The following is a 13,273-nucleotide window of genomic DNA, read 5'->3' as shown; positions in this document are numbered from 1 at the left end:
TGGTGAGAAATTTCGCGGAAATCATGACAGAACAGAGTTTTGGCACGTAAACACGAATAATATCTTAAACTAGCCCCACACATACAAGGTTGTTCGTTAATAGGAAAAATGTAGTCTCACGAGCTTGCGGTTAAGTCCGGAGTGTAGTGAGACGTAGAGTCCTTGAGGTGGAACACTCGCTCGTAGAGCGATGACCGGCGTAGAAGAGCAGACGCAGCAGCACGGGGCAGGAAAAGGTGGACGGCCCACAGCTCCGTAGATGCGAACAGGCCACTCTGAAGTCTCGAGCAGGAAGACGGCCCCAGGCGCTCGTTTCGATGTCGGAGGACCGGTAACCCGAACCTCGCGCGTAGAAGCGGGTTCCAAGATGTCAGTAGGCCGACCTGGAGCCTCGAGCAAGGCGACGACCCGAGGCGCTCCTCGTCTCGATGAGGGACGCTCGCTCTCCCGAACCTCGAGCGTAGATGCGGGTTTGAGGCTGCAGCAGGCCGTTCCGAGGTCTCGTGCCGTACAACGACCCGAGGCGTTTCTTGTCCCGAAGACAGACGCTCGGTCAGGTGAACCTCACCGGTAGATGTGGGTTCCGTAGGCCCGGCGGCCCTACTCGCGCCAGCGTTCCAACGATCTCCGTTGCGCGAGCCCCCTTCTCATTCGCTGCACGAGCCTCCCTCGTCTTTCTTTTCCTCTTGTTGAGGCCAGCCGCAATATCGTCTGCTCTTGCGCTCGGTACTTTGTGAATACTTCTTCACAGATGTCAAACCAAACTGCGGAGGTGGAATGGCACGGTGCTGCACATAGGCGAAACACCTGTGGCTCGGTGCTACCTACTAGTGACGCATGCGCAGTAGTGACTAGGGAGCGAGAGAGAGAGAGAGAAATATCCGTGGCAAGGCGTGCGCTGCGACGTCATGTGCCTCCTCGAACACTGCCAGGGCGAATTCGCAAGTTCGCAGCCAGTAAAGCCTTCACTTTAAAAAGCGAAAGCGATTGCGATTGAAGGTCGTGCTGCAGTCGCTGACATTTCCAAATTCCCTGATTTTTCCAGGTTTTCCCAGAGCACCTTTGCAAAATTCCCTGAATGAGCCAGAACTTTGTTTTATGTCAAGACAGGCTGACACCATGTTGCCCAATGCTGTCACTCTCTAGTAAGCATGTCGAAACAAAAAAGAAAATCACTTAATCCAATTGGAATAGTAAGGAGTAATATCTATCTCATTTAAAAAAAAAAAAAAGGATGAAGGTGTTAGTAAACTGCACAGCGAAAAAAAATGGTCGGACCCATTCCAAATTGAGTCGAACATTTTCAAATACGAATGAAAAGGAGATCCATACATACGTAAATATTTTTGAATATGAGCTATTTCTATCAACTGATAGCAAGCTCACCGGTATGAGACCTGAACTTTGTCACAACTAAGATTCTCTCTCAGCAGCTGGGAAGTCAACCTCAACTGTGCTGACATACTCTCAGCCCGTACACAACATCTCAGTGTTGGGTTTCACTGCTTTAAAGAGCTTATTTTCGTTTGGCTGAGGGCACCTACATCTCGGCATCAGCCAAAACTTTGTTTTTTGAGCTCAACCTCCTTCAATGTGGCGGCGACACGCTTACTTTCCCATTAATTCCTTAGTGCGTTGGTTCTTTCTGTTCTCATCCTTCTGCCATGCTTTCACCCCAAGGATCATTTGAAGCATCCTCTTGGTCAGTTGTACAGTCAATGTCCGATTTTTCGGACTCCCTAGGTGCCACAAAAACATCAGAAAAATCTGTCAGTACGAAAAAAAAATGAATGCATGTCTTTAACTGTCGTTAAGGGCTAAAATTGCCACAGGCATGTCGGAAAAAGCTCTTAAAGAGGTATGGTAGGGTAAATGGTACGTTAGTTTTACCATATTTCAGAAGCACCTGCAGATATCGGCATCAAATTTCGCGTGCTTACAAAAGTTGCTCTTGGGTACAATATGAAACACTTTGTTTGAGTCTAGACGGTTTGCCTTTCCTGTGGTCTACTCCCAAAATTTCAGGTGTGTTTACCTAATTATTTGATGTACTTTTTCACTGCAAGAACGCAGAGGAATGTGATGATATTACAGTGCTTTTCTAAATGCCAATAGGTTATATCTGAACTAAAGAGATATCATATCTACTTTGAAATTCGCACCCCAAAAAAAGTAATACCTCTGCTTGCGCAAAGCCAGAAGGGGGTTTCTTGCAGTGTAAATTTTTCCAGTGTTGTCGTTCATATTATCAGAGATTTCTTTAGTTCAGAATATTTATGATTGGTTGTAGTACATGTGTACAAAGCTTCACTGGAATGGGATGAATACTTTCTGAGAAAAGGTACATTGAATTTGAAAAAAATTCATAAAAAATGCGATTTGAGAAAAATGAAGTCTTCTGTTCGAATACTGCTTGTGGATGCTCAATATGCCCCAGGAGAATACATTTCACTGCTGACTTTCTTGCAGGTGTCTCCAAAACCCTTCTTAGTGTTTCTTTTTATCAGTCATCTTTCCTTGCTCTCGGCAGAGCCATAGAATTCTGCCCTGTCAACACGCTCTTTGTTGGCCTTTCGAGGCCAATATTACAAAACAGACTTGGAACAATTCCAAGGGCCTCCAGAACAGCTTTTCGTGCAGAATTACCGTCATTGTAGTTGGCTACAGCATCGTTAGTTGCTGTCTTCAATGTGTAAGCACTGACAAAGTTTTCTTAGGGCAGCGGCACCAGATGAGTTGGTTGAGCAACTCGTTGGTGTTCTGTGTTCGTCCATGAATACATTTGCTCAGAAGACCGATTACCTTTAAAGTTCTCTTTCTGCTCCATTTGCTCTACGATCGTGCCATCTTCTTGACAAGCAATACGTTTAAAACTCAAAACAGAGACGACTACGACCACATAAGCAAAAGCAAGATTTTGACGTAATAGCTCTTTTCTACAAAGGGCTATTATGTCAAACTCTTGCTTCGAGTGATTAACAAATTCGACTTCGCCTTGCTCAGATGGTAGATTGACTGCCCCAGAAAGGCGGTGGTCCCGTGTTCGAGCCCGAATTTTTCATCAACTGTGATGCTTTTCTTTCGAGGAACCCACATGGGATTCCTTTGTGGCAATTGCTACGATTGGGTGGATGTCTCATTTTCTTTTAATTAATATATAATTCTTTACTACAAACCATTTACTTACCACACACACAAGAAAAAAAAACGCCATAATAAAGAGAACCGCGGACAACAACAATAAACAAACCGCCATTTTTAAACGCCAGGACACGCGGTACACTTCGGCGCGACATTTGAACCGCTTTCAGCGGGCGCTCGAGGTCGCGCTTCCGCAGGTTTGTTCCTCATAGTGCAGTCGATTTTTCTGTGCCAAAATTTAAAATTCAATTTTTTGGGGGGTTTACCTTAACATACCCCCTTAAGGCTTGCCAGTATACTTATTAGGCATATCGGTGCGCGTACTGTGACAGGAGACGGGGGTGCACGCGTGTATAATTAAAGAATACATACTGTGTCCCGTGACAATTGCCCCTTCCCATGCTTGTTATGCTTCACCGCCTATCACTGCTGTACTGAGGCGAAGCTAACTTTCGGAGACTGGCATTACGCAGCGCGCTGTGCTCTGCGAGCTTCGAAGCCAATCGCGAGGATTACAAAGGCAGAGTCGGTGCCATTGCTGACAGCGGCGAATTCTTTCAATGAAAAACACGGCACGGCATGGCAAGAAGCTTAATAGCGAACATAGAAGCAGCTAGGCCTAACGTTGCCGCGATGGTGGCTACGGCTGCCAGCGGATCTGCGTGCGAGAGTGCCGGTTCGAGGCGGCGAGATAATCAAAGTGGCGGCGGTGGTGGCTTTGAGTAATGCCATTTAAGACCTGCAGCCAGGGCAATATACATTCACTATATAAAGTACGTGGTGGTGCAGCAAAGACGTGCAAATTATCGGGCATGCCCGAAAAATCGGGCGTCTGGAAATTCGGTCGTTAACTGCTCTGGCAATGCATCGTGCCGATGACACGGCGTCAATGACAATTCCTTGCGATTCCTCTGTTACTGGAGCCAGCATTAACACGACTTTCGTTCCCTTTCAATAAAGTTACAGCTAATTTCCCTTATAGATGCCCAAATTCTCTGAGTTTTCCCTGAGAATTCCCGGTTTTCTCGGTTGGTAGACACCCTGCCTACATAAAAAAAAACCAAAACAACTTTTAGAGGACTGAAGAGAAGGTGAAACTTTGAGTGCCATTTTCTCAAAACTTTTATTTTTTGCCTTTCAGCTCAGTTTCTGGAGCTGATTTCTTTGTTACCATTTAACATGTTTTGACTCTTTTTTTTTTTTTTGTCACGTTCCTTGGGCTATAGTGCAGGTCATGACATCCCCGCTTTCTTATCTTGACCCTTTGTAAGTTTATGATATGGCTATTCGTCTACTCCGAAAGTGTGTTTGATGTGAAGGTAACAGAAAAAATGGTGCTCCAAAAAATTTGTGATCCGAAAAAAAGAAACGCAAGAATGTCATGACCTTCAGAACGCATTTACGCAGTCAATACTTAACAAGCCTTCCCTATCACGTTTTTTTAATTTACCCAGGTTCTCCAGAAATTTCGAGGGAGAAAAATTCTGCTCAATAAAATTTAATAAAATGTTCTCAAAGTATTGCTATGGAACTTTTATGGAAGCATCAGGGTGACATTCTAAACATTTGTGCCAATTTCATCAAAATCTATGAAGAAATAAGGAAGTTGATTTCCAAAGCCACGTCACCCCTTAAGATGCACCTAAATCTATTGACAGGAGCATTTTTATAGACAGACAGTGATCCTCACCACTCTCTTTAACTTGTACAGTTTGTCGTGGTCGGTGGCCCGTGCGCACTGCTCGATGTCATCACGGTTAATAACTGCCTGGCTGTTCTTGATGAGCACAGGGAACTGGCTTGGCTTGAGCATCTGCATCTTGAGCACATCTAAGCCATCCTCTCCATACTGGAACTGCAGCAGGTGGAGGAAAGACCTTGCATGACTGGACGTTCACAAGACAAGGCAGCACGCATCTTACCAAAAGGGTCCTGCTACAGTCAAATGTCACTATATTAAACCCATTTAATTGAATTATCCTGTATATTGAACAATTTATGACATGCTATAGTTACAATGAGTATATATAGCAAAAATTACAATTACATTGAACAAAAATAGCAGCGACTCCCAATATATCGAACGTCAAGCAGTGCAAAAGTGCCCCCAGAAGTTGGCTTTCCCTTGTTGTGGCGGGAAAACCTGGCGGCGTGGCTCCATCCACCCGCTCTGCCTACCATGACCGCACCCCGTCGTGCGAGCCGTGGACACCCTCCTGCAAAACCTCCTCCTGCAAACACCCTCCTGCAAACCCTCATAATGTCTGTGGTACCGCTAACACAACTAGGTGCCTTCAAAGCACATGCAAAACAGCTCTGTGACATAATGGAAGAGCAGGTGTTACACTGGGCCCAACAAAAGTGTGCAAGGTTAATCAACTTTCCACATTGTGACAAAACCCTACCAAAGTAGGTCAGGCATGACGTACCTGAATGACACTTCCATCGCTGTCCCTGACAGTCTGGTCGTAGCAGACCATGAGCCCCTCCAGGTGCTTGATGAGGCAACGTTGCAGGTAGCCACTGCGGCTGGTCTTTACAGCCGTGTCCACCAGACCCTGCATGTGACAGCATGATCACAATGGTTGATTTGATTTGGCTTGTTTCCTTTTTTACTCTTTTCTTTTGTGTATGCTTTAATTGAAGGTCCAGTACCTCTAAAGTACAGAAAAATTACTGCTGAACCCCAAGGGGCCCTAAATAATTTATTACAGGGTGTTTTTGTAGACCCTACAGATTTTTTTACAAAAGAAGGCTATGAGCATAGCAAACGGGTCGTTCTTGCAGGTAAATTCGTTAGTGAGGCAAACATACTAATTACTGATTAACAAAAAAGTGTTAACATTTTTTTATTATAGCCTTGGAGGCAGTTGTTTGAATGGCAAATTTGGAGGCAGTCATATTAACACGTCTACTTATCTTTATCGAGCGACCACGTTTCGCCGCTTAACAACTGTAATCGCATAGCGAGCGACGCGCCTGCATGTATCCGACGTTTCTGGAAAGTTATCGATGCTTCTACCCAGCTGTCTGTTGTCGCCGAACCTTGTGTTATCTGATTTCATCGCGTAACGCGAATGGTGTAGAACTTTGTGGAAGGCACACGGGTCCGAACGATTAGTCTGGAACATTCGACGACTGCTCTATAAAAGCCGACGCGCTTGACCCGCTGATCAGATTTACGACGATCGCCGACTGTGTTCACCGCTCTCGTTGTGCTTTAAGTGTAGCCTGTTTTGTGGGCACAGGTTCGCCCAATAAAACCTAGTTTTTGCCTTTCACAGTATTGCTACTGTGTTCTTTGACGTCACGACCACGTGACAATATTTTGATGCATCCCCCTTTTTTTTAATTTTGAAAATTGTGCCTAAATCAAAATATTCATCATCAAACTCCAAAATCAAAATAAAGATATCGAAACCGAGACCGCACCAGAACGTCAGACGGAAACACCGTGGGATGATCTGTTTGAATGATGGCATGTCTTGCCAAATGCTGATACACCAAGTCGTGGCTGGTGTTTGCCAAGCAAAAAGTACCATATAATTACAGTCAATGCCTGTTACAACAGATCCACATACAACAAACTTTCATATAACAGACCATTCTTCTCATGTAGCTTGGTCTGCCTTATCACTCCTGCAATGAATTCCACTTTAAACGTACCTGGCTATAATGGACTCAGCTGCAACAAACTAAATTTTGTTCAAGATTTGTCTTGAAGGCGCATATAGTACAGCATATTTTGCTGCAGCAATCAGTGTGTGTGGCAGCTCACTGCACATAACTATTTCCGGCCACTTGCAGACGTGTGTAAATTCACTTTTTTTTTTCTTACCGAACGAACACCTTAGCAGCAAGTTTCCCACAAACGCATGCCATGTGCACCCCACCAGCTAACAGAGTTTTTTGGGGTGACCATGCAAACAGCTCACTGCTGTCAGCTCGACACCGAGTAAGTGCCGAGGGCACGGTGGCCGAGGGCGCTGCTAGACCTAACCCACTTTGCTTCAATGTCGTAGCATATGACGCTTCAAAAAACAACTGCTCATGATCACAAAATGCATCATTTTGAGAACGCTTTATTTCTCATTTCATCACACAAAAGAGAAGACAGGCTGTGGTGTCCAGGCTATGGAGCACGTGATGCGGTCGAGCTGTTTTCGCATGCAATGTACCAGTGCCCGGGCACAGGCTCTGAGTTGAACTTGCCTAGTATTGCAGTCCTCGTTCGTGCCACAGGTGTAACAGTGGTCGTCGCCAGACAGAAATATGAAATTAAGACATCAGTTTATTTCACCGAGCATAGGTTTGTGTAAAAAACAAACTAGCCTGTGTTTGTCATTGGTGGCAACAACACACTCTGATCGGGCAGGTGGCATGGCGGTGAGCTGGCCGCCTAGGCAGAAATAGCCATTGAAACAATTTTTTTGCAAACAGGAAAATATTTGCATTGTGCAGGGTAGAGCTAATGCAGAGGCTGCTGTGTGGGCTGTAGTGTGGAGAAACTGCCATATGTAGGCAGCCAGCGTTCAAAAAACAGTGAGCACCTAGGTGCTGAGCTGCCTAGTGTGGTTGCACAATTACTGTGTAAATCCATTTAGTTATTTACATCTTTTCTCATCATTTTTGTAATCACCTCCAGGTTCCAATAATCAAAATGACAGCAGTATAGTTGAAGCCCCACATAACGATCCCAGATATAACGATCTATCCGCCATAACGACCACATTTCAGTGAAATTACGATTTTCGAGCCCTGCTTATTTAAACTGCTTCCAGCTATAACAAACATTTTTTAAACTGCCGTACTGTTAAATGAGCGCTGCACACCCAGTCACAGTAAAAAGAGGGCATGTGTTAAGTACCAAAGCATGGAAGCGCGTGCCCCACTCCAGTCCAACCGTGATGATAGTCTTTGAGATGAGCGGGTGACTGCCCGTGAATTTTGGAAGCAGTGAAGAAGGTCACGGGTGGTCATGCGCTTTCAAGGAACACCTCCAGGAAAGAGGCATAGAGCATAAATAAGATGGCGCAGAGCTGGCACACATGGTGTGGTATCGGATGCCACAACGGCACCACTCTCATTTTTGGGCAATTGCCTGTTGTTAGGGTTGGCGTCTGGCACCACATGTTGAAAGGAATTTCAACCGACCATCTCTCACCCTGCAAATTGTCGAAATGAGGGGTGACTTCACCTGCTATTGTTGGCGTCCCGCACCTCGTGCACAAAGAACTTTCTGTCACCCGACCTTCGTCCACCAGGCCTCATCGAAATAAAGCGTGACTTCCTAATTCACTATGACTATTTCAAGTGTCTGCCTGTCTGCTGGAAGCCTCGCAGTGTGCAGGCTTCTTTTGTGTGTGTGTGTGTGTGGGGGGGGGGGGTGCGCGAGTTTAGAGAGGCCCTTTCCTCGAATTGGACCTAGAGGAGAACTTCCATGAACCCACAACGCGCAGAAGAGACGGACAGACGTCTACAATTCCAGGAGTCATGACGACCTCCTCCTTTCAGCAGGCTCGGTATAACCAGAGGAGGAGGGGCCCTCTTTCTGTGCCAGTCACGTGACGTCGACAGAAGCAAGATCCCGCCCACAATTGTAGAGAACCTATTTAAGGGACTCCGAAATGTATTTTTGATCACTTCATGCTCTTCTCATTCTCTTTCGTCTACCTTTGACTAAACCGTGCAAGTTTCGCACTAGAAATCGTCTCGCCTTTGCTTGGTCGCCATGGTCTACCGGATGCCTGCAGCCCGCCGACAACGCCATGCTACCCAATAAGTAACATCGGTTGAGCTTCAATAGGCAGGCGTCGCTACAACTTGGGAGCAGTACGATATGCTACCCTGGAGTACACAACAAATTGACTGGCAGCAATTGGGATACAGAACCCTGGAGACCCCAACTTGGATGACAACTACGAGATTGTAGCCTCTTCGTCCTGGTGACAACATTCGGAAGGAAGGTGTCTGGATTCATGACTGAATATGGTGAGTGCACGGCTTTTCTTCACTAAAATATCATTTGGCTTTACATATTTTTTGGAAAGTACATTGCAGTGATTTTTCGTTAACCGTTGACGGAAGTTTTGAGTACGTCAAGGTTGTTATAGAGTGAAGAGTTAGCAGCACTAAGAGCAGCCATGAACTTGAAGGCACTAAAGAAGCCAGAATTGTCGAGCTTGGCCAAAGAGTTGGGCCTCCAAATTGCCGAATCAAAGAGAAAGCTCCGGAGATCATTGAGGCGATCAAAGCGATCGGGGCAGATGACGATGACCTGAAGGAATGCTTAGAGAGCAGTGAACAGAAAGAGGAAGAGCGTTAGCGCCTAAAGGAAAAAGAAGAGCGTAAGCGCCTAGAGGAAAAAGAAGAGCGTGACCGTGTTGCATGCAACGCACTCAAAATGAAGCGCCTAGAGATTGAGCTTCTGAAAGCCCAAAATAGTGAAAGACCTAGCACAGAGGCACGTGAAAGCGAGCGCAGAATGACAGACTTGATGGCACCCTATGCAGTGGTAGGGGACATGGGTCTTTTTCTGGTAAAGTTTGAGCACACATGTGAGAAGGTAAAATTCGCGAGAAACACGTGGCCCCAACGCTTGCTTACGTTACTGCCACGTGAGTTAGCTGATATCATTGCCTGCATGGGGAAAGAAGAAGCAGAGGACTTCGATGAAGTTAAAGGGAATCCGCTAAAAAAGTACAGATTATCAGCGGAACTGTTTAAGGCTATTAGCGCAGCTCAGGACGAGCAAAAAAGGAAAGAGGTAGGGGTAATCAAAGGGAGCGGAAAACAGGGTGAGCGCTAACTTCCAACTGAGGTTTATTTCGTGACACAAGACTACTTAAACATTCGCAAACCATGTGACATCAACAATAAAAACCAAGTAAGAAAACCGATAGCAACCAAGTGGCAACACATTCATACAGCCTGTGGCTGCAGTCGGAGATACGCCAATTCATTTCTTGATAATGATAATGAGGGTGAGCTTACACATGCATGGCCCAGACCAATGATAGCCTTTGCTTCGATGATTTCTCTTGTGAGCTGATTACGACTGCGACCAAGAATGACGCATTCCTCTAAGATAGGTTCGCAACCGCACGTTTTGCAGTGCTGCGCGAGAAACCCCCCAGCTGTAATACAATTCTTGGCATTGTAACCATGCTCGCGCAGCCTGTCATTCAGGCATCGGCCAGTTTGACCTACGTAATGTTTTCCGCACTTGAGTGGAAAAGAATAAACACAATGTGCGCAATTAACAAACTTACTTTTGTGGTTCTTGTCGCAGGAAAGAGGAGCTACCTTATTCGGATTAGTGAGTTTGCAAATCCTCATGAGCTTATTGGGGGCAGAAAATACTACACGAACATTCGCTCGCTTGGCGATTTTCTTAAGATTATGTGAGACGGTGTGAATATAAGGGATGACGCTAGTCCTACCCCAAGTAGTTACAGGATTATCTGCGTGCTGGTTGTCTTTTCTACGCTGTCTAAGAATTCATTCTGCTATTGACACTTGTAGGGACACGGGATAACCAGCCTGCGAAAGCCGTTCGCACTGAGAGGCAAAGCTAGACGAAACACTATGGTGGCACGACTTTTTCAGAGCATTATTAAGGCAAAGGTTAGCAATGCCTCTCTTCACCAACTTAGAATGGGCGGAATGGAATGGAAGAAGTGGTTTGTTCCAGGAAGCATTCAGGCGAAATTTCAGGGAAGTCGAAAAGACCAAAAGTGAGTCATATTCAGATTTTGCATACACCTTGGAGGTAAACCTGAAGGAATGGCTCAGAGAAGAGGGTGCACTTGGCAATGCCAAAAAGACAATGCAGTGCGTTGCTTTAGAACAGTTCTACCACCGGCTGCCAGTAAACATCAAGTATTGGGTTCAGGATAGGCCAGGCATAGACACTATCACGAGAGCGGCCAATCTCGCTGAGGAGTACGTAACTCGCCGTGCAGTCGAAGGCAACGAAGCTCCTAAGAAGGAGATGATTAAATACAGACCCGACAAGCCAAAGCGATGGTCAAAGTCAAGTCAGCATAAAACAATGGAATGGTCAGATTCGGTAAAAACTAGTGACGAGTAAAGCGAGGGAGAAAAGGAACCACCCGAACGGAGTGCAGAAAGGCAGAAGAAAAAAACTTTCGGGGCAAAGAAAGCAGTAGTTTGCTGCAACTGCCAGCAAACAGGGCATATCTCCGTGGGGTGCAGAAATCCCAAACTAGTATTGATGTCACTAAGTAGTAACGTAGAAAATCTGAACTTGCTAGAACCATACATGCGAGACCTCGTGGCAAACGGCAAACCGTTTAGAGTGCTTCGCGACTCGGCAGCCACAATGGACGTGGTGCATCCGTCGTACATAGAGAAAGGCCAGTTCATGGGAGAATGTGCTTGGATAAGGCAAGCTGTGAAGACCTCCAGTGTTTGTCTCCCTGTGGCCAAGATTCATATCGAAGGCCTTTTTGGAGTACTGGACACTGAAGCTGCCATCTCGGCACATCTCCCGCCTCAGTATCCATATTTGTTTTCTAACAAGTCTGAGGATTTGCTGTGACACAGGGGGATCGGGTTTAGCAAAGGGATAGTGCAAGCCTTAACTCGTTCCAGGGCAAGGGAGCTCACGGCCAAGGCAGTGTATGTGTGTCCAGTGGTGGAGGAAACAGGTTTGACAAAGGATTCGTCAACCAGTACCGAACAGGACAGGCCTATAGGGGATGATGCGGAAAGTACACCAGCGAATGAAAACGTCAGGAAAGCAACGGAGCCTGAAATGTCTCGCAAGGCAGAATGCAGACAAAAGTTGTTGAATGTAAGCCCTGCCACAATGATCGCTGAGCAGGAAATGCATAAGGCACAAAGCAATGCTGAGCACTACTATGACAGGACAGCTCGCACGTGACGCTTTGAAGTTGGGGAAAAGATAATGATCCTGAAACCCTCGTTGAATAACCAACCTGAGGAGATGCCTGTTGACTTTCCAGAGTTAACAGCAGTGACGGAGGCAAAAGACATTCACGAGACCATTGATAAATTAGTAGAACAGGCGGAGTTGAATCCCAATCAAAGGGCCGAACTTAGAGATCTCGTGTTTGAATTTAAAGATGTATTTTCAGACACACCGGGCAGGACGACTGCAATCGTTCACGATATCGAGTTAACCTCGTCGGACCCTGTTCGTTCGAAAGCTTATCGCGTTTCGCCTCGTCAACGTGAAGTCATGACCGCTGAAATAAACAAGATGTTACGGTGTAATAAACAAGAGCTAGGCGTAATCGAGCCAGGAGAGAGTGATTATACCTCGCCTCTTGGTTGAGGTCCCAGGAAAAGAGCCGCGGCCGTGTATCGACTACCGCAGGCTCAATTTAATCATGAAGGACCAGTCTTATCCAATACCGCATATCGAGGAAAGGCTTGAGAAAGTGAGCAGTGCTAATTTCATTTCTACGCTCGATTTAGTCAGAGGGTATTGGCAGGTTCCGTTGACCGAGAGGGCAAGCAGGCTTGCACCGTTTATTTCCCCGATGGGAACCTTTCGTCTGAAAGTCCTGAGTTTTGGATTAAAGAATGCGCCATATTGCTTCTCTAGCCTTATGGACCAGGTGCTACGAGGAATGGAGGACTTTGCACTTCCCTATCTCGATGACATAGCTATCTTTTCTTCATCATGGGCGGACCATATGCAACACCTGCGAACCGTGTTGTGTCGGCTACAAGAGGCCAACTTAACTGTTAAGGCTCCCAAATGCCAATTAGGGCGCGCAGAGGTAGCTTATCTAGGTCATGTAATAGGACAAGGTCATCGTCGGCCTTCCAAGGTTAAACTGACCAATAGACAACTTCCCGCAACCACGCACCAAGCGGGACAACAGATTATTCCTTGGCTTGGCAGGTTATTACCAAAGCTATATACCGTGGTATTCCGAGATTGCGAGTTCTTTGACGGATGCTCTCAGAAAAACAGAACCACAAATGGTAAAGTGGGATGATGCAAAAGAAAAGGCTTTTAGTATGCTGAAAAAAGCATTAATGAGTCAGCCAGTGTTGAATGCACCCGACTACTCTAAGCCATTCATTCTTCAGTGTGATGCCAGTGACAGAGGTATGGGGGTGGTGCTCTGTCAAA

At 46.0% G+C, this 13,273-nt stretch overlaps 1 protein-coding gene across 3 annotated transcripts in view; it reads right to left on the bottom strand.

Moving 5' to 3' along the window:
* Positions 1 to 13,273, bottom strand: part of Polr1A (RNA polymerase I subunit RpI1) — a 314,770-nt gene that overhangs the window by 108,040 nt on the left and 193,457 nt on the right. For all 3 annotated transcript variants that reach the window (XR_012823481.1, XM_075673365.1, XM_075673366.1), the window contains exons 18-19: positions 5,571 to 5,699; positions 4,832 to 4,996 (exon numbers count right to left, since the gene is read on the bottom strand). Coding sequence is in view for 2 of the 3 variants with exons in the window: in XM_075673365.1 (XP_075529480.1) it covers positions 4,832 to 4,996; positions 5,571 to 5,699 (294 nt within the window). In the remaining variant the exon portion in view is untranslated. The remainder of the gene's footprint in view (positions 1 to 4,831; positions 4,997 to 5,570; positions 5,700 to 13,273) is intronic.

The sequence above is a fragment of the Dermacentor variabilis genome, chromosome 10 (genome assembly GCF_050947875.1).
Source record: "Dermacentor variabilis isolate Ectoservices chromosome 10, ASM5094787v1, whole genome shotgun sequence".
Classification (NCBI taxonomy): domain Eukaryota; kingdom Metazoa; phylum Arthropoda; class Arachnida; order Ixodida; family Ixodidae; genus Dermacentor; species Dermacentor variabilis.
Note: the sequence above shows the minus strand (reverse complement) of the source record. Positions and strands in the feature narration are given on the sequence as shown.